Source organism: Watersipora subatra, chromosome 5 (genome assembly GCF_963576615.1).
Source record: "Watersipora subatra chromosome 5, tzWatSuba1.1, whole genome shotgun sequence".
Classification (NCBI taxonomy): domain Eukaryota; kingdom Metazoa; phylum Bryozoa; class Gymnolaemata; order Cheilostomatida; family Watersiporidae; genus Watersipora; species Watersipora subatra.
Genome location: NC_088712.1, coordinates 60816799 through 60842365, shown reverse-complemented (window position 1 = coordinate 60842365; position 25567 = coordinate 60816799). Strand labels below are relative to the sequence as shown.

The 25567-nt window shown below is 35.8% G+C and overlaps 1 protein-coding gene across 1 annotated transcript in view; it reads right to left on the bottom strand.

Annotated features, from left to right (window-relative positions):
* The window catches only part of LOC137396905 (N-terminal kinase-like protein), a 29772-nt gene extending 13885 nt beyond the window's left edge, over positions 1–15887 (bottom strand). Inside the window, exons 1-8 of the mRNA XM_068083204.1 lie at positions 15716–15887; positions 15274–15414; positions 14907–15029; positions 11700–11923; positions 10768–10858; positions 7160–7315; positions 1912–2070; positions 734–955 (exon numbers count right to left, since the gene is read on the bottom strand). Coding sequence (XP_067939305.1) covers positions 734–955; positions 1912–2070; positions 7160–7315; positions 10768–10858; positions 11700–11923; positions 14907–15029; positions 15274–15414; positions 15716–15829 — 1230 coding nt within the window. The 5' untranslated portion in view covers positions 15830–15887. The remainder of the gene's footprint in view (positions 1–733; positions 956–1911; positions 2071–7159; positions 7316–10767; positions 10859–11699; positions 11924–14906; positions 15030–15273; positions 15415–15715) is intronic.
* Between the last annotated feature and the right edge of the window lie 9680 nt (positions 15888–25567).

Sequence of the window (25567 nt, the reverse complement as noted above, 5' to 3'; positions counted from 1 at the left end):
TGTTTGTCATAAACTAGAGCTACGATTAAGTTTATATTGAGCTTTTTATTGGCCTTTCAATTCACGTGAGAACATCATGTGACAAGACGATAACCAAACTGTAATGACTACGTTAGATAAATAAATAGATTCCAATCTATCGTTTTTGAGCTTAAAAGAGCTTGTAATAACATTCCCACATATTTTGCACCTACAACACAACAAAGTAAGACATGGTGAATCTTTTCATATCAAATAACTGTAATGTGAATTTTATTGCAAGTCAACCTTTAACGTAGAAATCCGGTAATCATGAACACTAAACCAAGTACGAGTCATATGAGAAAAGAGAAGAGTTGTCCATACAAACCCTCCATACTACAGTTACTGTACAGTGATTAAATTAAAGTTTAATTTGTTTCAATTTAAAGCGCCAAAGTGGTGAGTTCAGGAAGATCTTGAAACGGATTCGGTTATTTACATGTATTTTCCAGTTAAAAATGTGTAAAATTTCTAGAACGTAAATGAGCTCAGAATGGATTTGTTATGTTATAGGGGTGGCGTCTGTATGTTGTTATTCAATGAAACTGCTGTCATTACTGTTAGAGCCTAATAAACTTATATGAAAAACAAGTAATGAAAATGAAAACAGAATGTAAATGCAAAGAATCGAGGGAATCCTTCCCTAAAGCAAGAGGCAAGCATTTCATCAAATATAATATGAAGGGCGTTTACAAAATTTTAGAGTGAGCACCTTAATCGTTGTTTCTCGTACAAGAGGGTTCGTATCATTGAAGCCCATCGAGATACTAGGGTAGAGTTTCTCATTGACTATCACTACAGGAATGTGCTCAATATAGAGGTTCATCTGTTGAAGCAATCTCACTCTTGTCTGCCGGTCTGTAATGCTGAACATCTTGACTATGCAAGGCACCACCTGCCGCTGGTACTCCTCGGCACTCAGCATCTTTCCAACCTACGCATAGGCACCTGGGCTAATTGAATATTGTTAGCTGTTACCAACAATATGAAAACTTGATCTGCGCAAAACCTATCATACATGGATACACACGCAAGACCTTTCATGCATGGATATACACGCAAGAATTTTCATGGGTGAATATATATGTACAGCTGAACTGAATCGATGTATTTGATGTATTGATGCCTAAGCAACTTTGCTACATATGGTACAACCTGTTCTATGAATGTTACATATCTGCGCTTTAGCAGTAAGGTTGAGCAGCGATGCACTTCTATAAAAACACGGACCCGTTTTTAAACATTTCCTCACCTTAAATGAAGCATGACATGATAATTTTAAACACTTTATACAGAAATACACTCCTTATGTTTGGATTTATGCTGTAGCCAAATGAAAATTTCTCTCAATAGCTCAACCTATTCACGGAAAAATCCATATACACGAGATAAGAAAAAAATAAAAAAACTGAACCGTCCTTATATTTACAGCGCAACTAAAATTGGAAGAATTTGCAAACTTGCAGCATCTAAGTATTTAAAATGCGTAATAAGACAAAAGTTCCACCGATGGAAAACTTTGCTGATGTTTGAGCTAAGGAAATAGCAGTATACTATTTCTCACATAGATAAAAAGAGGTATGAAATTCGACTAATTGATGGTAGACTTAAATTTCGCAGAGATGTGATGCGCAATTGGGTACAAAGGAAATGCCGCCACAATCCTGTTACTGATAAGAAATGCTTTGTGGCACATGTGAAAATAACTTGACAAAGTTCTTCAAAAATCGCTGGTCCCCGAGAGTGATTCGATGCTAACAAATGTTCAAAGCAGTAAATATATAGTTAGCAGAGTAGATGATCATCTACATCACTATTATGACAAGGCTTCCTTGTTATCATGGTCAACTCTCATCTAAGTAGAGATGTAAGAATGATAGACTGTCTTACCTTGAGTAGCGGTGTAAGAATATTAGCACCAGCATCGCCGTACTCAAATGCCTTGATGAGTTGTGGTAAAATTTTGTGTATGCAGAAGGAAGATGGAAAGTTATCTATTTCAGAATTGAGACTCTCTAGAAACTCTGTTTTCTGCGCCTGATCTTTGATCTATTAACAGAAGAATTCAGGGATAAAACTCTCTTCTACCTACACTCTAAACTCAGGTAATACTACTAAGACTATAGATATGTCCATGAAGGTCTTCGCCCGTAAACTGTCATGAAGAACACTGAAGGTAACCAATCAGAAGATTGCAGCTGTTGCAGAAGCATGAAAAAGGCAGCTGTCCTAAATTTTCCTTTATATATGCTAATGAGAAGCTTTTGAGTTGGTTAGAGTAAAAATGTGTTGTCAACGGCATTGAAAAGCACCATTGCACAAAGGGTAAAGCAAGGAGGCTTTACCTTTTGTGCTTTACTTGAAAGCAAAGAAGCCTGGAACTGACTGTGAAATTAAAAAATGTGTTACTGTGGCAGGATTTGATAACTCAGCCCTTGCTAAAAGGAGTGTGTATGGTACAATTAGAAAAACTAATTCACAATATGCTTCAAGGTAGGTGGTGAGTTGAAAGGCCCTCGTGGTCATCATCCCCTGGTTACACTACTGCAACTTAACTAATGTACACAATGACTTACATATAATTTTGCCTTGCCCAGCGAAATGTTAGATTAACCTATAAGATTGTGAATTTAAAAATTTTATAATACTTATAGTTTTATATTTTATAATGTCATATAATAATTATATAACAAAAAAGTATTAAATAATCATTATATAATCATTATATAACAAAGGTTTTGCTGACAAAGAAGTCTAGCACCATATTTTGAATGACCTGAAACCAGGTTTCTGAAGCAATGATTTACCCTCCCTAGATGTTTTACTCTACCTTTTTTTGACTGGATTTAAGGGTATTTTTACCAAGGACTAGTCTAGGAATTCTCACTAAGGACTATCTGGACTTTAGAGAATAATAATAAATTGTTGAGTAGTTTATCTGACTAATACTAAAGACATCGGTGGACTGTTATAAAAATGTTGTTAAGGTTCAGAAGGATCAACGAATTAGAGAGCTGTAACAGTGAACATGTCAACTCAACAAACAGAGAGAGCATGTATAGTTGCCTTTCCATATTTCCAATCAATCCAACATCTGCCAGATGTTAAAAACTACAAACCAAATAAGAACAAGAGGTGAGGATTGTCTGGTTTTCTTTGATGCATAGTTGCAATTTGTGGAGGAAAGACAGAGTTATAGGAAATTGCATACATGGATAAAACTATAAGCTAGTTGATTTGTAGGTTCACTTAACAAAGTACAGAGTTGTCTCCCCAGTATTAAGATAAATCTAACAAGGGACGTAAGCCTGGTTGACACTGAAGGTTTTTTAAACATCATATTAACAGGATTCGAATTTGAACACTTTACTATGTAAACCAGAATGGCTCTGTTTGTGATGCTGGATCAAGGTGAACCATACAGTGTCAGACAGTATTTCTCTAGACGCAGTTAAATTTCATTTGCAAATTTAACATGATTGAAACATTCCAGATATTTTAAATAAATTAGAGGCAGCTAATGGTATTTGAGCAGTTCACCTGGTCCTATATTCAATAGTCCATCAATACTCAACAGTTAGCGCGGAACACCTAGATGTTATGGCTTGACACCTAGCAATGCGTCCTCCTGCAAAGGTTTTCTCTAGAAGCAATGTGTTCCTAAATAAAACATGCTATCTATTAACTATCAGAGGTCAAAGAGAAAGAGCAATGCCAATTGTTCAATATTTTAAGATAAACACCCTCCAATACTAAAATTTCCAGTATCCTATGATATAATACACCAACTATAATCCACTTGGTAAAATAAAACCTACACATAAATCATCTGGTTTTGGTGATGCTTGGCAAACCAGATAATTCACAAACAATGTGACCTATAAAGACTAATGGCCTTGGTATTTATCTTTCCCCCAAAGGAAGCATGCTCAATGCCAACAACACGAATCATAGAACAAGATGTGTTAGCCTTATTTGAAATTGGTTTTGTGCTTAGATGTAAAAGTAGCCTGGGCTCCAAACAAATGATTCTCATGCAGATCTAGTATTATTCTAAATTGTTGTGATGGTCACCCTTCCTATATGTGGATTAGTCTCCCCTGTTGTATTACACTTACACGTATTTACTATAATAAAAAAACACAATTCTGTATGATGCTTGTAGTTAGATGGACTATAAATACATTTATACTGTTTTATTTTACTAAATGGATTATATGTTATGTATTTATTTATGTAACATTAACAATCATGGCAATCAGGAGAATACACTTGATGATTGGCATGCTGTAATTGAAAACATTCTATCTTAAAATAAACTGATCAAATGGCAAAACTTCCTTTTTCATTGAACTCATGATTAATAGAGGGCACAATATGTATAAGAACACATTTTTACTACAAAATCTCTGCTGGAATAGACAATGCTAGTTAGTCTGGTCAAAACATCTTCTGGCGATCCACCTATCATGGAATGGGCAGTCTGGCAATGACATTTAGTGTATATCTAATCTTAGTATCAGGATTGGCTTGGTTTAAACCGAGCGGTTTAAACCAGCTGAAAAAACCGGTTTTTATGGTTTTTCATTTTTTTGTCAAAAACATAATATTTTAAGCTCCTAGTGATTCCTGTGTGGTAGAAATGCAATTATATGTAATTATCAACTGCCGAAGTTTATTTAGGACACAGTAGCAAATTGATGGCAGAGCTCAAGTTCAATTAGTGAATTTCATTTTCGATTGCTTTTATCAAGTGAAATAATGATCTCTTTAATGATGAAATATAAAAACTATGTGAAATGTACTAATCCAATCATCGTCTCTAATAATGAATGAATACTTTCTCAAGTCTGGCCAGTGAGAAAGGATTACTTATAATTAGAAATTAAAACAGTAAAATCCTTTTGGGTAAAAGCTCTAAGTTTGCAAACTAATATTTCATTTATTGGGTACAAGCCAAAGTAGTTGGATTGTTAGAATTCAGTTTATCAAGTTTTTTTGTATTTTGAAAAGTTGTCTCAAATTTCCAACACACCTCGCAACCATGAGCCCATTTGGCAGTTTTTTACTCGATCTGCAAAAGGCAAAGGTTTTAAGGCAAAATGTAATAGGTGTGCTGTCATAACGCAACGTCACGCAGATAGGCTTAAAGCTCACGTACCAAATTGTCAAGCTGAAAACACCCATTTAGACAGTGATGCTAGTGTTCAGGTGATAGAAGTTGAGTCATCTGCCACTGCTCCAAACACTAGCAATGCATATGTATTAATGCTCTGCTCTACGCTACCACACGACTAATCACTTGGATTAAAATTCCTACTTATACATAGAGCTGTATGTAAAATATTCACTTTATGTGATAAGATTTCTGCTCTGTATTCCATCAATCATGTTTGACTAAAGACTCATTCCAAAATTTCCATGTTTTCTCTCTTTTGTCCCATAACAACTCCCACAGTACCATCTTTAACAGATGATTCCACATATGTATGTTCAATACTCAATCATGCAGCTATAGTAAGTGATGTTAATTAGACTTAAACCATAACTGTCAACTTTTATCGTATTTGCTAGGTAAATCAGACACGCTGATTCCGATTTTGTACTCAAAATAAACATTAGTCCACTAACTTTCAGAGTAATGAAGGCTTTTTTACAGCGCTTAAATATCGGTCTCGAAAACAACACGATCGCCATAACAAGCTCCGCCCATAAATACGTGACGTAACCTAGCTTTTTAGGAACAGAAGGTACGTAGGGATGTTTATACCGATTTAGAATAATAGAGATCGGTGTTTTAAAATTCATTAATATCTAAATTCAGCCTTAAAAATAATATCAGTCTTTTTTGAAAGGTAGACCAGCTATTTAGCATTGCATATTTAAAAAAGCGCGATAACAACGCTAGCTTGTGATAAAACCGCGCTTTTTGAGCTCATTTTTCTCGGTGTTCAGCCCATTTAAACGTCATGTAACAAGCTACGAGCAATTTTAAATAGTTTATATACCTTTCAAAAAAAAACTGAAATTATTTTACAGGCTGGATTTAGATCGGACTAAACATTCCTAACTTCCATTCCTGAAAAAGCTAGGTTTCGTCACATATTTATGGGCGGAGCTTGTGATGTCGATTGTGTTGTTTTCGAAACGGATATTGAAAAGCTTTAAAAAAGCCTACATGACTTTGAAGGTTAGTGGACTAATCTTTATTTTGAGTACAAAACTGGAATCAGCGTGTCTGATTTACCTAGTAAATACATGTACGATAAAAGTTGTTCGTGACAGTTATGGTTTAAAATTGCAAAAACCTTGGTAAAATTATAAAATCCGGTTTAAATGATAAAAACCGGTTTAAACAAAAAAACCAGATTTTTTCCAACCCAGCTTAGTATAAGATTGTCGGATAGGAAAGTCATAGAATCTATTGGACATCCAGCAATCAAACAGGTAGTCCGGCCATATTAACCGGTGGTTACCCACCCGAGAGGTATAACTGCTGGATCATATGGCTGTCGTATCTGGTACCTACCAGCTGCAGACCCAGGATAGCTGGATAGCCACAACATATTATATGGTTATGATCCAGCAATCATGGAGTAGATAGTGAGACCGTAGTATCTGGTGGCCATCCAGTCTGCTAGGCTACAGGTATGCTAGGTTAAAGGTCTATCCCACCTTGAACGCTACACAGTAATACTGTGAACCATTGACAACACCACAGTATATCGATATACCTGTTTTTATCCTTTTAGTGTGAGCTTAAAAAAGTGGAGCCAGTACATGACTGGATTGATCAGTGCACAGAGTACAACCCACATGCCAAACTTCATCTGGCTCTAGGAAAAACTTACCAACACAATCCTTCCATCTTCAAATATATTTTTCCACAAATTAAATTTCTTGGTGACTTCCATCTGAACCCACAAAGAAACGAGTGATGGATGAATATGGGGCATGATCCGGTACAATGCTCAACCCAAAAATACATGTAAAGGTGTCAGCCACTACCGCTGCCAGATAATCCAATGCCCATAACATTGATAAATCTGCTGCAATTATAAGCTAATAGTTGTCCTGACCTACTGTCCCCCTCTTATGATACTAATTCGCAAGAGCAACAAATATAACATCCACACACCTGAATCTGCTCGACAAAGAGCATAGCCTCTATAAACTTGTTTGCCATAAAACCACCAGGCTTTTGACAGGTTTCCAAAAATGCTGTTGGATTTGGCCGAGTCTTTGGATTTGCACTGACCAATGTAGCATAACTCCCGGTAATAGACTTGGGTAGCTACAAAAATCATTGGTTAATTAACGCATCTGGTAAATCTGGTCGGTACGACCTGGTTCCTTTATTCCTGCTTGATAAACAAAGTACAATCTGGTACCCTTGCTACTGTTTGAAGGCTCTATAATGTAAATACTGTAAGTTCAATTAACACCAGATACTTGGAAACTTCACAATGACCACAGAAGCTGGCTTAAACCTGGCTTGTAAATCCTGTATTTAAACGCCACCTTTATTGGAACACCCCTTTAATAAAGCGTCACTATATGAGAAGGGTTGAAAAATACAGTGCCATTCTTTAATTTAATGCCATTTCTAGTTGAACGCCACCTCTAGTTGAACGCCACCTCTAGTTGAACGCCACTTCTAGTTGAACGCCACTTCTAGTTGAGCGCCACTTCTAGTTGAACGCCACCTCTAGTTGAACGCCACTTCTAGTTGAACGCCACCTCTAGTTGAACGCCACCTCTAGTTGAACGCCACTTCTAGTTGAACGCCACCTCTAGTTGAACGCCACCTCTAGTTGAACGCCACTTCTAGTTGAACGCCATTTCTAGTTGAACGCCACTTCTAGTTGAACGCCACCTCTAGTTGAACGCCACCTCTAGTTGAACGCCACCTCTAGTTGAACGCCACTTCTAGTTGAACGCCACTTCTAGTTGAACGCCACCTCTAGTTGAACGCCACCTCTAGTTGAACGCCACTTCTAGTTGAATGCCACTTCTAGTTGAACGCCACCTCTAGTTGAACGCCACCTCTAGTTGAACGCCACTTCTAGTTGAACGCCACCTCTAGTTGAACGCCACCTCTAGTTGAACGCCACTTCTAGTTGAATGCCACTTCTAGTTGAACGCCACTTCTAGTTGAACGCCACTTCTAGTTGAACGCCATTTCTAGTTGAATGCCACTTCTAGTTGAACGCCACTTCTAGTTGAACGCCACCTCTAGTTGAACGCCACCTCTAGTTGAACGCCACCTCTAGTTGAACGACACTTCTAGTTGAATGCCACTTCTAGTTGAACGCCACCTCTAGTTGAACGCCACTTCTAGTTGAACGCCACTTCTAGTTGAACGCCACTTCTAGTTGAACGCCACCTCTAGTTGAACGCCACCTCTAGTTGAACGCCATTTCTAGTTGAACGCCACCTCTAGTTGAACGCCACTTCTAGTTGAACGCCACTTCTAGTTGAATGCCATTTCTAGTTGAATGCCACTTCTAGTTGAACGCCACCTCTAGTTGAACGCCACCTCTAGTTGAACGCCACTTCTAGTTGAACGCCACCTCTAGTTGAACGCCACCTCTAGTTGAACGCCACTTCTAGTTGAACGCCACTTCTAGTTGAACGCCACCTCTAGTTGAACGCCACCTCTAGTTGAACGCCACTTCTAGTTGAATGCCACTTCTAGTTGAACGCCACCTCTAGTTGAACGCCACCTCTAGTTGAACGCCACTTCTAGTTGAACGCCACCTCTAGTTGAACGCCACCTCTAGTTGAACGCCACCTCTAGTTGAACGCCACCTCTAGTTGAACGCCACCTCTAGTTGAACGCCACTTCTAGTTGAACGCCACTTCTAGTTGAACGCCACTTCTAGTTGAACGCCACTTCTAGTTGAACGCCACTTCTAGTTGAATGCCACTTCTAGTTGAACGCCACCTCTAGTTGAACGCCACCTCTAGTTGAACGCCACCTCTAGTTGAACGCCACCTCTAGTTGAACGCCACCTCTAGTTGAACGCCACCTCTAGTTGAACGCCACTTCTAGTTGAACGCCACTTCTAGTTGAACGCCACCTCTAGTTGAACGCCACTTCTAGCTGAATGCCACTTCTAGTTGAACGCCACCTCTAGTTGAACGCCACCTCTAGTTGAACGCCACTTCTAGTTGAACGCCACTTCTAGTTGAACGCCACCTCTAGTTGAACGCCACTTCTAGCTGAATGCCACTTCTAGTTGAACGCCACCTCTAGTTGAACGCCACTTCTAGTTGAACGCCACTTCTAGCTGAATGCCACTTCTAGTTGAATGCCACCTCTAGTTGAACGCCACTTCTAGTTGAACGCCACCTCTAGTTGAACGCCACTTCTAGTTGAACGCCACTTCTATTTGACCGCCACATTTTGAAATTTTTAATCCTTACGAAAACAAAATATTAAGTTATCAATAGAACAGTGTTAAAAAAACCTGCTAACAATGACTCGATTACATCAATAACAATTAATTCGTTCATGGTTTCTGCTCGTATCGAAGTTCGTTTTCCAACTCCAAGTCTTTAGTTTTTTGCACTAAAAACTTTGATTGCAACGTCAACGAAATAATTAGTAACTATCAGGCTAACAGTATTTTCTTGTTTTTGATGCGGTTTTGATAATTCAACGTAGGTGACAACGTTTTAGCAATTACAATGCTTTGGACAGCTTGGGACGGGCGCGCATTTGACTAAAAGCTTATCATTATTTTCGTGAGAAGTGGTTCAAATAGCAGCGCCCGTAAAAGCTTTGCTCTGCTAAAAAAATTGTTTAGATGCTAATATCAACTAGCTCACCAGTGCAGAAGAAGAGTTCAAGTCAGCAAACACTGTGGAAGGTATTGAACTGCTAGCAGATGATGACATAGTTCCATACGAAAGTAACAATCAGAAGGCAACATGTGAAGCAAATGATGCAAATATTTTTGGTTCAAAAATGTTATTTTGTTTCTGCATGTACATGTATTATAATTATGGTTTGTTTATGTCATTTGTTCTTGAATATATATTTGTAGCATTTGATAGATTATTATTATAAAACTTATAAATTTGCAGAATTATAGCACATTATTTGATGGCATCATCACGGTAATCTGAACTCAGCTTACAATTGATCAATGCTCGCAACTCCTCTTCTATTGCAGATAAAAAGCCAGTTTTGGCTGCAAACTGTAGCAAACATATCGATGGATGCAATGAGCTTTTATGCAACCTTGTTAAATATAGTTATAAAATAAAAAACATGCCTTCAAATTTAAAATGAAATAAAAAACTTCAAAGGTCGAACAAATTATAACGCAGACTATAAGATCATCGTAAGTTAATTGCAAGCAATAGATATCAACTGGTAGAGTCATGTACATGTATCAGCTTCCTCGTGCATATTCATTTAGAGAGTTGTAATACGTCAACATGGAGGTAAATTAGCAAATTTCTTGCGTCCAAAAGGGTTAAAGTTACACCACCCGAATGAAAGTGCAAAATATGGGCAACATTCGATTCGCCCAAGAAAAGGTTGTATTTATCTTAACATTTTGACAATGTGTTTGAAAAATACAACGCCACTCTTTATTTGAACGCCCCCTCTAATAAAGGGCCACTCTAAGGAAAGGGTTGAAAAATAGAGCGCCATGGCATTCAAATAGAGGTTTTACGGTAACTATGATATTGGGAAACATTTGAAAGACAATTCTCATAATGCTTTCTCACCTTGCCTACAGACTTTAGGTCAGCCGTACGATTAAGGGGCCCATTGAAGACCTCCCATATAAGACAGCCAAGACCCCACATGTCAACAGACCTACAACCAAAGCCAACGCTGTGCATAATTGCTGTTAAATAGCCTGCATTCACAGAACATGATGTGTAAATTATCTTCTTCAAGTGATAAAGAACAAGTTTGGAAAACAAGGATTGTTAAAATGCGCGACATATGTAGCATATGTTGAATGATTTTATTAAAGTTCTGAACATACAGGTCAGGTGATGAACATACAGATCCTGTGATAAACATACAGGTCATGTGATGAACATACAAGTCATGTGATGAACACACAGGTGACGTGAGGAACATACGGGTGATGTGAGAAACACACAGGTGATGTGAGAAACATACAGGTGATGTGATGAACATACAGGTGATGTGATGAACATACAGGTCTTCTTGTGATGAACATACAGGTCTTCTTGTGATGATCATACAGGTGATGTGATGAACATACAAGTCATGTGATGAACACACAGGTGACGTGAGGAACAAACGGGTGATGTGAGAAACACACAGGTGATGTGAGGAACACACAAGTGATGTGATGAACATACAGGTCTGGTGATGAACATACAGGTGATGTGATGAACATACAGGTCTGGTGATGAACATACAGGTGATGTGAGGAACATACAAGTCGTGTGATGAACACACAGGTGACATGAGGAACATACAGGTGATGTGAGAAACACACAGGTGATGTGAGGAACACACAGGTGATGTGAGGAACATACAGGTGATGTGATGAACATACAGGTCTGGTGATGAACATACAGGTGATGTGATAAGCTATTCATAAGAATTGCCAAAACATTCTTCAGCAAATATTCCAGACAGCACTGACCGCATACGCATCTACACTGCTATTACTAACCAATCAGTTTTAGCGGAGAGTTTTTGTGTTACCCTCTCAGGCGGGTCATATTTCTCAAGGAGAGGAAGGATTTTGATTGGAGGAGTGTTGTGTTCTCCCCGAGTGGGGTACATGTATTCTAGACCACCAAGTAGCCATTCTCCGGCCTTATTCACAAAGACTGATGTAAGGCACATGTTGTTATGCACTAGTCCGCAGTCATTGTTGAGAAATGACAATCCCTTCTGCAAGATATATTCCTGACGAATGACTGGCTGGCAATAAAATGCGTGCTCACTAAACAAGATGAGCTCTTAACTAGAAAACAACTACTTCCAATAAATATAAAAACACGAGTTATTGCACCGACTGTCATAGAAGGAGAATTGACACTTCAAATGGTTTGAAAACTAAATTATCTCTAAAAAAAATTAACGTTATGTTACCATGTTTTATCGCGATGTTTAAGGTTTTTAGAATGCGGTAGACACTCTATAACATATGCCTCCTATGTGAAGAACCTATGTGAAGTTATTCCTTCGTATTGTGTAAAAAATTCCATAAAAGCCCTCTAATTCAATTTGAAAACTCGACTCAATTACAGTAGAATTTGAGAATTTTAATCTCTATTGCCAAATTTGGAAGAGGAAAAAACAACATATGTGCAGAGTTATATCTACTATATATACAATTTCAGTGACATTCTAGCTAATCGTGATAGATTGCCAGATGTGTCGACAAAACAGAGAATTGAGTACCTGCGCAATGATTCATAAATGCATAGAGGCGATCGATTGGTCCAGGTGTTACAGCATCCCATCTGAATGTCAAGAGCTAGATCATCTTTGAAAATTATCATTTATCTTAACATTGACCCCTGGATACGAATAGATGATGAACAGGTAGTACCGCTTTTCATGGTAAAATTATTTTAGTGTTTTGTTTTATTGCAAACGTATAAAATAATTGTTATTAATTTTACTTTGCAAAATAGACTGCTGTTTAGAAAGAATAAGCAAATCATTTTAAATGAACGTTGAAGATGTGCGCTTCCATCAACTTATTTTAAAATTACCGCAATCATGGTCTATAACACCAGTGAGATTGATCAGATAAAAAACAAAAGCAATAATACAAACCAATAATACTGCAGTTACGGTACAAATAAATAAATAAAAAAATAAGTCTAGTTTTTTTTCTTTTTGTATGGCCAATGGGGTGAGTTTGGAAAGATCTTAGAATGGATTAGGCAATTTACATGTATTTTACTGTTCATATAACGTAGAATCCCTATAACGTAAATGTTCCTGGAACAGACTATTTACATTGTAGGAGCACCTAATGTAACTAGAAACTAGCAGACAACACCGTGAATGATTGTATTGCTATTTTTTTATTACACATCAACGGAGTCTTCACATAAATAACAGAATTAAAGAGCCACTGAGCAAATGGTACCTTACTTAAACCGTAACTGTCACGAACAACTTTTATCGTATTTACTAGGTAAATCAGACACGCTGATTCCGATTTTGTACTCAAAATAAAGACTAGTCCACTAACTTTCAGAGTAATGAAGGCTTTTTTACAGCGTTTTAATATCGGTCTCGAAAACAACACAATCGGCATAACAAGCTCTGCCCATAAATACCTGACGTAACCTAGCTTTTTAGGAAAGAAGTTACGTAGGGATGTTTAGACCGATTTAGAATAATAGAGATGGGTGTTTGAAAATGCATTAATATCTAAATTCAGCCTTAAAAATAATATCAGTTTTTTCTGAAAGGTAGATAAGCTATTTAGCATTGCATATTTAAAAAAGCGTGATAACAACGCTAGCTTGTGTAGCCTGTCTTGACAAGCTGTTGTTTTTGCGTAGTTGTCCCCCGTCGAGCGGCGAGCAACAACAGCTTGTCACAAGACGTACTGCACCTGATGCATCAGCTGCACTTATAGGGAGTTGTTCTCTTCCGTCTACACGGCTTGGCTGCGATGTTATTCCGATCGCTCCATTGGTAATCATAATGGATTTCACGCAAAAATTTATGTAAAAAAAAACAAGATTACGACGTTTAATCAAAGACCAGTTTCTGTGATAAACTTTAGTAGAACTTAAGAATAAAATAAACTCAAAATAAAATCCATAAGAACAAATAAAACTGACTGATACAAAAATAGAAATAAAACTGACTGAGCGCACAAATAACGACATGTTTAGTCGCTGTTGTTGCCTAAGTTCTCAAATTCTAATAAAGTTTACTGCAGAGAGGGGTCGCCAGTTAAACGTTCTTATCTTAATTTTTCTACATAAATTTTTGCGTGAAATCCATTATGATTACCAATGGAGCGACCGGAATAACATCGCAGCCAAGCCGTGTAGACGAAAGAGAACAACTCCTTATAAGTGCAGCTGATGCATCAGGTGCAGTACGTCTTGTGACAAGCTGTTGTTGCTCGCCGCTCGACGGGGGGACAACTACGCAAAAACAACAGCTTGTCAAGACAGGCTAGAGCTTGTGATAAAACCGCGCTTTTTGAGCTCATTTTTCTCGGCGTTCAGCACATTTAAACATCATGTAACAAGCTACGAGCAATTTTAAATTGTTTATATACTTTTCATAAAAAACTGAAACTATTTTACAGGCTGGAATTAGATAATGGGTTTTAAGACACCCATTTCTATTATTCTAAATCGGACTAAACATTCCTAACTTCCGTTCCTGAAAAAGCTAGGTTTCGTCACATATTTATGAGCGGAGCTTGTAATGCCGATTGTGTTGTTTTCGAAACGGATATTGAAATGTTTTAAAAAAGCCTAAATTACTTTGAAGGTTAGTGGACCAATCTTTATTTTGAGTACAAAATCGGAATCAGCGTGGCTGATTTACCTAAAATATACGATAAAAGTTTTTCGTGACAGTTATGGTTTAAGGTAACAGTTCATAAAGAAGTTTTCTACATGAAGAACGATCACTCAACGAAAATAGATCTGAAATTCATGGATGGAAACTCTACTAATACTTCCAGGCACTGACAAAATTTTTCAACTTCATGTTAGGTACCTGTTTGTAACACAATGATACAACATGATACAGCTTAATGGAAGACACGGAACTTAGTCTTTAAAACATATAATTTGATTAGCTATTGCCAATAAGGCCTTTAAGCATTTGAAAATAGGTACTATCAATAAATGGGTTTATACAGTCAAGATGTGAACATACTAACCGTAACCTGAAAAATTCCCCAAGAAATGGCAAACTCATTCCTACTGCCCTCTGACTCATGCTGATTGAGATAAGTTGTTAACAGCATAACCGGCTCTGTCACAACATATAGCACCTTGTCTGACTGTAACCAAAATTCCATATCAGGCTCATCAAATGTACAGAACAAGCTACAACTCAAAATTCTATGTCTACAACTGAAAATGAGATGAATATGTATTACAACTCGCACTGATATGTAATCATTTGATCGAGCACGGCAATTCTTTATAATAAAAAATTTCGCTGACTGCACCTCATGTCAAAACACATTCTACATTGTCCATGCTGTCGTTGTCTATGGTGCAACATATAAAGCCATAACTCACCTCGAGTCCATCCACGTAGGTGACTAAGTTCGGATGGCGTAATGTTTTCATTCTCTTGAATGAAGCCTTCGCTACTTGAGCTTGTGCTTCCGATGCATTTTTTAGCTCAAATACAAATATGGAGCATTCATCCCCAGTAGTCTATAACACTAAATAGTATTAGCTAATTCACGACAATCGTTATGCATGTTCACAAACATAATCAAACAGCAGAGTCAAGCGTATTATCAAAGCAAACTAGTAATCACAATTTCAAACCAGAAAAATAAGACGTTGACAAGCTAGAATATTTGAGTTTGTCGAATTACGAATAATTTTATGAGAAGAGATATTCTAATCAAAACTCTTAATTCGTGACCAATTGATAAACGTGTAAGTGTAATAAACGTGTATTCAAATATTGATTATATTACTAGCTTTTGATAAGTGTCCCTATTCTCACCTTCTTTTTTCCTTTGTGGAGACGCCAAAGTGATTTGTCTTCTAAGCCAGAACAAAACTCTAAAATTTCATAACTAAACGAGCTTGCAGGATCTCTTGAAAATATCGACCACATAATGATATGCTACGTTTACTCCATTATATCGAGTTTAGCTATTCATTACACATACATGTATCTGATGTGTCTTGTTTAAAACGGAAATCACTGAACTTAAGCCGATTACACGCCTTGCAGGTAACGTGGCGCGTTGATTTTTGACGCTGTGTTTGGTATTTTGCGGGGTATTTACATTTGATCTCTCTGAATAAAGCAATCGCGAGCGAATTTGATTTGCTCACGATACATGATTTTGGTCGTTGTGCAGCAGACCGGCATGTACGGTTAACTGGAACTTCTGCGTACTCCAATACGTACTCTGATTGAATTTGTATCATGTCGAACTTAGATTGTTCTATCCAAAGGGTAGCCTCATCAATCTCTACAATAGTCATGCTAAGCTGCAACGATGAATTCCGGACAACGATGTCAGCCATCGTTGCGCCGGATACTCTATGCGGTGCCAAGGTATTAAATAAAAGTGTTTGCGTAAGAGACAAGACGATGTTTTATAAACTGATCAACACTATTGCTAAAGCTTGTGAAAAGTGCTATAAAAATTGCCTAGTTTATTAAGTCTAGTTTAGGATCCCATGTGTTTTATCAGGATAATCTACATGTAAGGCTTTGTTTTTGTTACGTTACCTCATCAAAGCGTTACACTGGATAAAAACTCATAATCCACTACCAGGCTTTTATAACTAACACTAAGAAAGCAAGCTGTACATATTCCAATACTGAATTCCTGTATTTACCTGACTCGAATACATACAGTATACAATAGACAAATATAAGACAAACATTTTATAGTAAGACAGTTATGCAATCAGAGAAACAATGGACACAGGAGAAAAATCACTACATGACAAGACAGCTATGCAATCACTTGAACAAAAAAGGAGAGATAAAGGTATAAACAATTTATAATAAGACAGTTGAGCAACCACAGAATATTTAAGACAAAAGACAATGAAATCACTACAAGAAATTATTATGACATATTTACTCAAAAGTATCTGTTATGCTATGATGAAGTAATTGCAGACAACTAAAGCACACATAATGTATACAACCACACAGACTTTACACAGTTTGCTGCTGACAACATCACTATTAAGTGTAAGACAGCAATTAACTGCAGCCAAGCATATATTTATGATTGCCTTATCACGGGAGTTTGGTTGCATACAGAATAAAATTCCAGCGTTATGTCCATATCACGTTTTTATTTGAAATCATATCAGTTACAGACTTATTTGGTTAAAATCACATCACCTGTTTATGTCAAATGATATCTAAAAAATCAAATCGCCCGCCTGATGCGCAAAATTCAATTCCCAAAACACTCAATAGTGACTTGGAAATATTTGACTAATTATTGATTACTATAACATCTAACAAGCAAAGCAAATGTTCAAAAAGATACAGTAGGATAGGTTACCATAAGTTTTATCTTTGGTTCATCAGTTGATTTAACGATGATGTCATATACAGTTCTGCTTACAAGTAATAATAATAAGTCGATTGCCAATGAAGCATTTCTTTCCTTTTGTATTCATAGATGTGTTAAGTATGGTTCATTTATTTAGAAACAAATACATAGTAATCAAAACAAAAAATGTTTAAAAGAAACTTCTTATCATTAGCATTAAAAAAATCATCATAACCAGGTATCAATCCAGGATAAGGCCAGCTGTTTCAAATCAGCAAATTGGTTGGAAAACTTTTACATGTGTGCCAAAGTCAGCCGCACTGACTACTATGTAGTTGCTAGATGCAGATGCAATGTTTTTTAATTTTTCAGGATTTATTGGTTGCTTATAAATAGTGGCAGACTCATTTTATCAATGAAATTCAAGCAAGCTAGCAACTACTTGCCGTTTTTTCAGTATATGTTATGTTTAGTAGGATCTAATATGCTTAGCTCAATCGGTTTTTGATTTCAGAAAAATTATCATTTCCAAGGAAGGGCTTTGCAGCTTAGTGGTTAATTGACTGCATTTTAAATTTACATCTACTTGTAAAAATACAATAATGGTATTTCATTTTTCAGCAATTATTTGGATGTTAGAAAAACCACAAACTGGTTTTTAAAACGAAAACACTCGCAGTACAAATTCAAAGGACAAAATGAGATTATTTTGTCGGCGGGAAATTGACCTATGATCTTAATGTAAATGATTAGCAAATGCATGTATGCAAGGCATAAGCACTTCAATTTGTTGACTGCCATTTTTATACATTTTTCTACTCACCAAGCTACACCATTACGGTTACCCAACATGGCAGATAATCTATATATACAGATCTCAATTATTTATTCATATTTATACAAATATATATATATAAATCTCTGTGTTTGTCATTTGTTTGTTGATTGTGAGTGTCCAGTTACAGCGATAGAGTTCTAAGAATGAAAAATGCTATTCACAGTTAATTTGAACTCTTAACTTACAGGTGTGGAGGCAAACGCTCTACCTGATAGGCCAAGCCGCTACATTGCTATACAAGGAATAATTGTAGTCATACTCAGTATATTATTATATTTTATTATTATTATATATATTATATAAAATACATATGGTTGAAGTACTTTGGAAAATACTATTGGTTACTACTAGCAAGCTTAAAAATCATGATTGCATGAGAGATCATTATGCGTAATGATCTCTCATAATGATGTAATGATTAACAATTTTTAATGCTTATTAAACTGGTTTCAGACATGGCTCTTATGATAGTAAAGACTTAGACTAGCTTAAGTCACTAGTTAAAGTTACTCAAATTCATTAGGTAATTATTTTATTAGCTAGTTATGACACAAGGTCGGAGTAGATTCCACAAATAACAAAAACATCTGCTGAAAATATTTGTAGAGCTTCAAGCATTTTCATAGTATTGCTAGTCTGTTAGGACTATACTCTATGCTTCTACTGGGTACTTCTATGCTCCTCTATATTCTACAACTTTGTTGTAAATAACGGGAGCATGTTGCCGCATCCCCTAGTCACTAGTTCCTCACATGCCATACTAGTACACTGTAATCTAGCAAAACATTGTTGGTTTTTTGTATAGCACAAGATTTAGGAGATCATCAACTAGCTTTGGTGCATGAAAACTTGATAATATATAATTAATATTTGTAGAACATGGAAGGACTAAGCCGATTTGTTTATCGTACCCTGGAGAAGAAATTAAAAGTGTTGACGGGTAGCGAGGATGACTCTGATGACATGGCAGACTTACCTGATAAAGGGATGAAACATCTACAGGTTAGCATAGATAGTTATCACCGGCATTATAAACATTTCAATAATGAAAGAGTTTGGTGCTTGCTAAAATATTTTTTTCAAGTTAATTTATTTGACCAGAAGCTGTTGCCCTATTTATAAAGGAATTTTTAGAAGCGCAACATACATGCATTTTTGAAAATGCCATAATGTTAAAATGAGTCATAATGAAGGTTGGAATGCGACTTCTAGCTGAGAAAAAGGCAGTGTTCAATTCGTTACGAGGAATCACTACTTATTTGGCAGAGAAGTAATAGCTACAGGTTGTCGTCAACTTTCAATCTATTTGTAGCTTCTGACTGAGTTTACGACGGCTGCGACTTTATAATATTCTTATAATTGATACACGTATTTAGTAAACTAATGAGTAGATATGTCATGCCTAGTAATAAATGTAGTACATCTATGAGTATTTTATTATTTTAACTAGCCTGAATACAAAATACAGTAACAGTGAACCTTTTTTGCCTACCTGGTAGTATATTGTGGAGAAGAATGTTCACTGTCCTAAATAAAAAAGACAGCTTTGAAAATAAATTGTATTTTAGTTTTGTATAGCATATTTATATGTTTTATAGCTTTTGTAAATACATAAAATATAAGTTATACAATTATTTTATTTTAAACTACAAAGCATTTCAAAAGTAAACTGATGTGCAGGCTAATAGGCATAGCAACTTAGGTATAGCCTCAGCGATGCCTAGGTTAAGTCTCTCATTGAAAATCTTATTACATTAAAAAACTAAATCGCGCGAAGATGATAGGATTTATGCAGTACCTGTACATGTGTATGCTAAATGATGGTATGGCTAGGCTATCATTTGGCTACCACCGCAGGCTAGAAAATTTGATAAAATTACACAATAAAAAGATTAAATATACTATACAACATGATCCACAAATTATAAGATTTTATTTAGTACCATAAACTTGATGTACACAATATATAATCGCCCACATTACAATATTTAAACAGTTGTATAAATAGTATTATGTTTAATGGTTCAACTTCGGTCCAGACAGGCTTATACTGTCAGTCTGACCATAACATACAGGTAAGTCGATCACAATTTGTACTTTATAGAATACTTCATAAATATCTTATGCTGAATCTGACTTACGTTAATAAAAGAAGTTTATGTAGCGAATTCGAGTTACTCGCAGTTATTCATCCAAGTTTTATTTTGTTTTAACAACAAAAGTGTCATTTGCACTAAATTAGCAAAAGTTTTTTCATCAATAGTTAGCATGGTTTTCTGGTGTGCCAGACAGTTGTTGGATTGATTTGTTAAATATTAATTGACAGAATTTTTATATATTATTATGACAGTTATATATAGCTGTCATAATAATATATAAAAATTATGTCAGTAAAATCTATCATTAATGATATTTGAACTATGATATTTGGGTCTTTTCCGTTGAATTTGATATTAACATAACAAAAATCAGTTTGGGATACAGAAAGGCTTTACTTGGCAAACAAGCTTCTGTAAGAAATAAAAAAGTGATGTTTTGGCAAAACATTGACATATGATTTACTGATGCCAATTCGGCTGATTAGCCAATGCATAATGTTACAAATGTATGTCGGTTGCTGTTTTCGCTACGTTTCTCCTATCCACTCACCTTTAGATTCACTGTTGTGTTTTTCAATTTCGCTACCAATTACAACGCACAGATTCTGAAAAGACTTTTTACAGAGAGCTACTTGTTGAAGTGGCTGATTGTTAAAAATATGTTCTAATGAAGCCTTTTACACCTGTTTAAGATTAGGACAGGTCATATATTTTTTGAATAGTAACTTTTTTGGATTGGTAGCCAGGTAGGAAAAATTATTTCAAAACCGCATTCATAAAATAAATGTTTTTATTTCTATCTAAAGTTTTAATAGTTTTTCTAATGAATGCGTTTCTGTTTTATAGGAAGGAACAGCTACATTCGCATCAAACGAATCAGATGGTTTGGTTTGTAATCAAAACATGGGCGCTGTAAGGTTGGATCTAATAGACAAAGATCTTAACTGTGAGGACATTGAATGGAACATTTGCAGTTTGTCCCAAAATCTTACCGGTGTTGGACTTTCTGTTGGGCATTCCTCAGAAAATCAGGTTCCCAACTTGTCAATGCTTCCGAGGGAGAGCATTGATTTGAAGAGCACTTCATCAGTGGATGAAGTGAAATCTACTGACTGCCCTGATCTTAATCCTGAAGATTTTGACTGGACTAGCAAACAGAATGCTATACAGCCTGATGAATTCCCAGAAACAAGCATGCTGGGGAAAGATTCGGCGAAGAAGATAGAATCGCCTATAATTTTGCCAGTTGCACAATCTTTTGGCAATCTATTGGCAGATTTGCCCCTATCTGCTGCTGAAGTGAGTGAAGATGGTGATTATAATATGACCGAAATGCTTTCGGAAACCAATAGTGAAGCCTCAGTAATGGAAACTTCTAGACCATTTTCGCCATCCAATGATGAGCATGCAATTATAGCTGACAGTCTTGACGGATTATTTTATTCCTTTGACACCGAGTTTAACTCTGAGGACTTTCAGTGGCCGAGGCGGAATTTAAGCTCTTCTCATCTGCACAGTACTTCGAAGTTAGCTGAAGAAGACAAAGATGGAGCGAGATATCACCATTTAGAAAGGCTCAAAAGGCAATACGAGTCACCAATGGACACAACTAATCTCTCCCAACTACAGCACGATAATATTCCCTTAAATGTTGAGATGTGTACACAACAGCATTCTCTTACACTTCAATCTTCAAAAGACTTTCCTGCTACAACAGCCGATTGCATCAACTGTGACTATGCCACAGACACCAGCTTTGACCTCTCTTGGGATGATACCCGGGATGATAAGTGCAGAACTCTAGTTTCATCAATTTCAAAAGAGCTCTCCGAAGCTTAAGCAATTCATTGCCTAGTAACAATGACTCATTGTCTAGTAACAATTGCTCATTTTGGTAATAAGGAAGGTTGTGTTTTTCTTGGACTGCTCGATTTAATTAAAACAGAAAGTAGGAGTTCGAGAATCTTGATTCCTTTGATTACTAAAAATTTATCCTGTTTGCCTAGGCTAAAATTATCTGCAGGCTCATTATCATAGACATGTCTCCAGGAAAGATGCGCTGTATTCATTCAATACATGTATGCAACAGAGGCCTAATATGCTAATGTACATTTGGTACAGGTTAAGCCTTTCTCTATGAATCCGAGGTTGGAACAACAATTTTAAACCACTAGAGAAGTCTCATGATCTTGCTGTCAAGACAAATGTTGACCTCAAATGGTGATTTTCTCTTACAGCAAACTACGTCGCGTAACAGTTTAGTACAGTTAGCATTCAGGTTTTGGTAGTCTATGGTAGACTTGACCGAGACAGCAGACTAGTCTAATGTAACTTAGGCTCCTGACCTTTAATTAAGTTAACATAACTTTGTTTTTTAATCTTGTTTTTTTGTTTGTTTTCAGTTAACATGTCCATGTCTCTCACCACTCTCATATGTTCAAGCTTTTTCTTTTTACCACATTCTTTTTATTTATTGTTGTGACCATTAGAGAGCTTAGATTTTTAAGAAAATGAATTCAAATGTTTGTTTATAGTTACCACAATTTGTTACCCCAATTTGTAGGCTATATACCTATTTGTGAGAAACTTTGGGAGCTATATGTGGTAACTTGCATGTGACTCGAATAAAATATTTGCTCCAATCTCATGTTAAAAAATTCAAATATTAAAGTCTTTGTAAGTCGAATATTAAGTGTATAAAAATTGTCTGTTGGTGCTCACAAGCACTAAGAATAGTCATTCTATATCTGTCTATAACGTGTGCATATAACATATAAGTTCAATTAGTATTTATCATGTTTAAATGGACCCTTTTAATCTTCATTGCTTTTTGTAGTACATGGACCGTATGTTACCAATTAATGAAATAAATTTTAGTATGTGAGTTTTGCAGTTAATTAAACCAGCTAGACATGTAGAATGTAATGGTTGCATTTTTCATTGCCTGTAGGAAGGCTGTAAGATGTTTAGTACATAGAATTGCAGTGCTTTAGTGTTTATTATCATCTCTTTTCTTTGTGTTATGAGTTTTAAATACATGTACATGTATATTATAATATAATATTAGTCGTCATTTAGCATGTAATCGAACAGCATTACTTTAGTAAGTTCAGCTCATATGTCAAAGGTCATAGCTCAAAATGTACCAAGATTAAATTTATTGCAGCTTACAGATAAAAATAAACTGTTTGCAAAAAATATTCACATTATTGGTGATAAGATAAATGGAAAACTTTGAGTGGAGATGATCTTAAATTCAGGATCTTTCATTACCTACTTTGATCACCTGTAGTGATCCTCAATTTCAAAGCTTTCACGGCTGGATATATATTTTTACATCTAATCAATAAACTTCAATTCTTGATACCAATATTATCAGCTACCTCAAGTCTGAACAGGTATAATTGCCTAAATGATTTAAGGACGCAATCGTTATGCTAACTGCTTTGCATATTATACAAATATCACTTTAGTTTCCTAGAAGCCCCTCTGCCAGTGCTAAAGAGCTTGCTATAATAGCAGAAAAACTGACATCAGAAGCTACCAACCGTGTTGCGCCATCAGTTTGATTATTGATGGTAAATATGTGTGTAATTAGACTGAACATGAGAAATAAATTTTTATTGAGATTTTTATCCTTGCATTATGAGAAAGGACCTACATGTAAACTCAAGCTTTCATGGTGAAGAATGTTACTATATTTATAGGCTTTCGAAAAATAAACATTTATTCAGTGGGTATTGTTCGAAATGGAGACAATTGAAGATTGAAGTATTACGAGTCAGTCTCAAGATAAATTGAGAAAAGCTATTAGACCTCAGCAGAAGGTCCTACTGTGTCAAGTTAATTATTAAGAGGTTTAATTAGAGAGGTTTGAGCCAATTAAAGATGTGATTGCAACAATGAAGTCATTCAAACGAAATAAAGACCAATATTATTATAAGGCTAACACATCAGCTACAATGTAATGCCATTTTTGCCTTTGTAGACTAGCCAAAAGTATATTTTAAAAAATAAGTCCAAAAATATACTGTAATAGTTTGAATGAGATTCTTTATTAAAATGTTCAGATTTGAGCGGATGGTTTTACTGTGATGTATATAGTGAGCGTATATAGAAAATGGTTTTATTGTGATGTATATAGTGAGGTATATAGAAAATGGTTTTATTGTGATGTATATAGTGAGCGTATATAGAAAATGGTTTGATTGTGACGTATATAGTGAGCGTATATAGAAAATGGTTTGATTGTGACGTATATAGTGAGCGTATATAGAAAATGGGTTTATTGTGACGTATATAGTGAGCGGATATAGAAAATGGTTTTATTGTGACGTATATAGTGAGCGTATATAGAAAATGGTTTTATTGTGATGTATATAGTGAGCATATATAGAAAATGGTTTTATTGTGATGTATATAGTGAGCGTATATAGAAAATGGTTTTATTGTGACGTATATAGTGAGCGGATATAGAAAATGGTTTTATTGTGACGTATATAGTGAGCGTATATAGAAAATGGTTTTATTGTGACATATATAGTGAGCATATATAGAAAATGGTTTTATTGTGATGTATATAGTGAGCGTATATAGAAAATGGTTTGATTGTGACGTATATAATGAGCGTATGTAGAAAATGGTTTTATTGTGACGTATATAGTGAGCGTATATAGAAAATGGTTTTATTGTGACGTATATAGTGAGCGTATATAGAAAATGGTTTTATTGTGACGTATATAGTGAGCGTATATAGAAAATGGTTTTATTGTGCTTTATATAGTGAGCGTATATAGAAAATGGTTTTATTGTGACGTATATAGTGAGCTTATATAGAAAATGGTTTTATTGTGATGTATATAGTGAGGCATATAGAAAATGGTTTTATTGTGATGTATATAGTGAGCATATATAGAAAAAGTCTGTGGGAGATAAATATATGATCTCTTCTTTAGCCATTCCTCAGCACGAAATCTTTATGTTCATAAATGTTCATAAATGTCATAAATGTTATCATTTGCAAACTCATTGTCGGTGATCATGCTTTCCAGTTCCAGCAAAAGTGGCTCAGTTTTTTGAGCACCAGCTGGTTAAGGATTGGAGCAGACAGCTTATGGCTAGAGCTGACAGGCATCAGCAGCGTTATTCTACAGAGAAAAATAGGAGAACAGAAATAAATCTATTATCTCGATAAATTACATTGAATTATTAATCTAGATAAATCTATCTTTAAAATCTACATATATATATATACATGTATGTACTAAAGTAATGGTAATAATTCTACTAGTCATGAGTACATATACTTATTATTAAAATGATAATTTTTTCTCCTCGTTTCATAACTTTATCATCTCACCTCGCTTGAACCTTTGCTTCAAATTTTA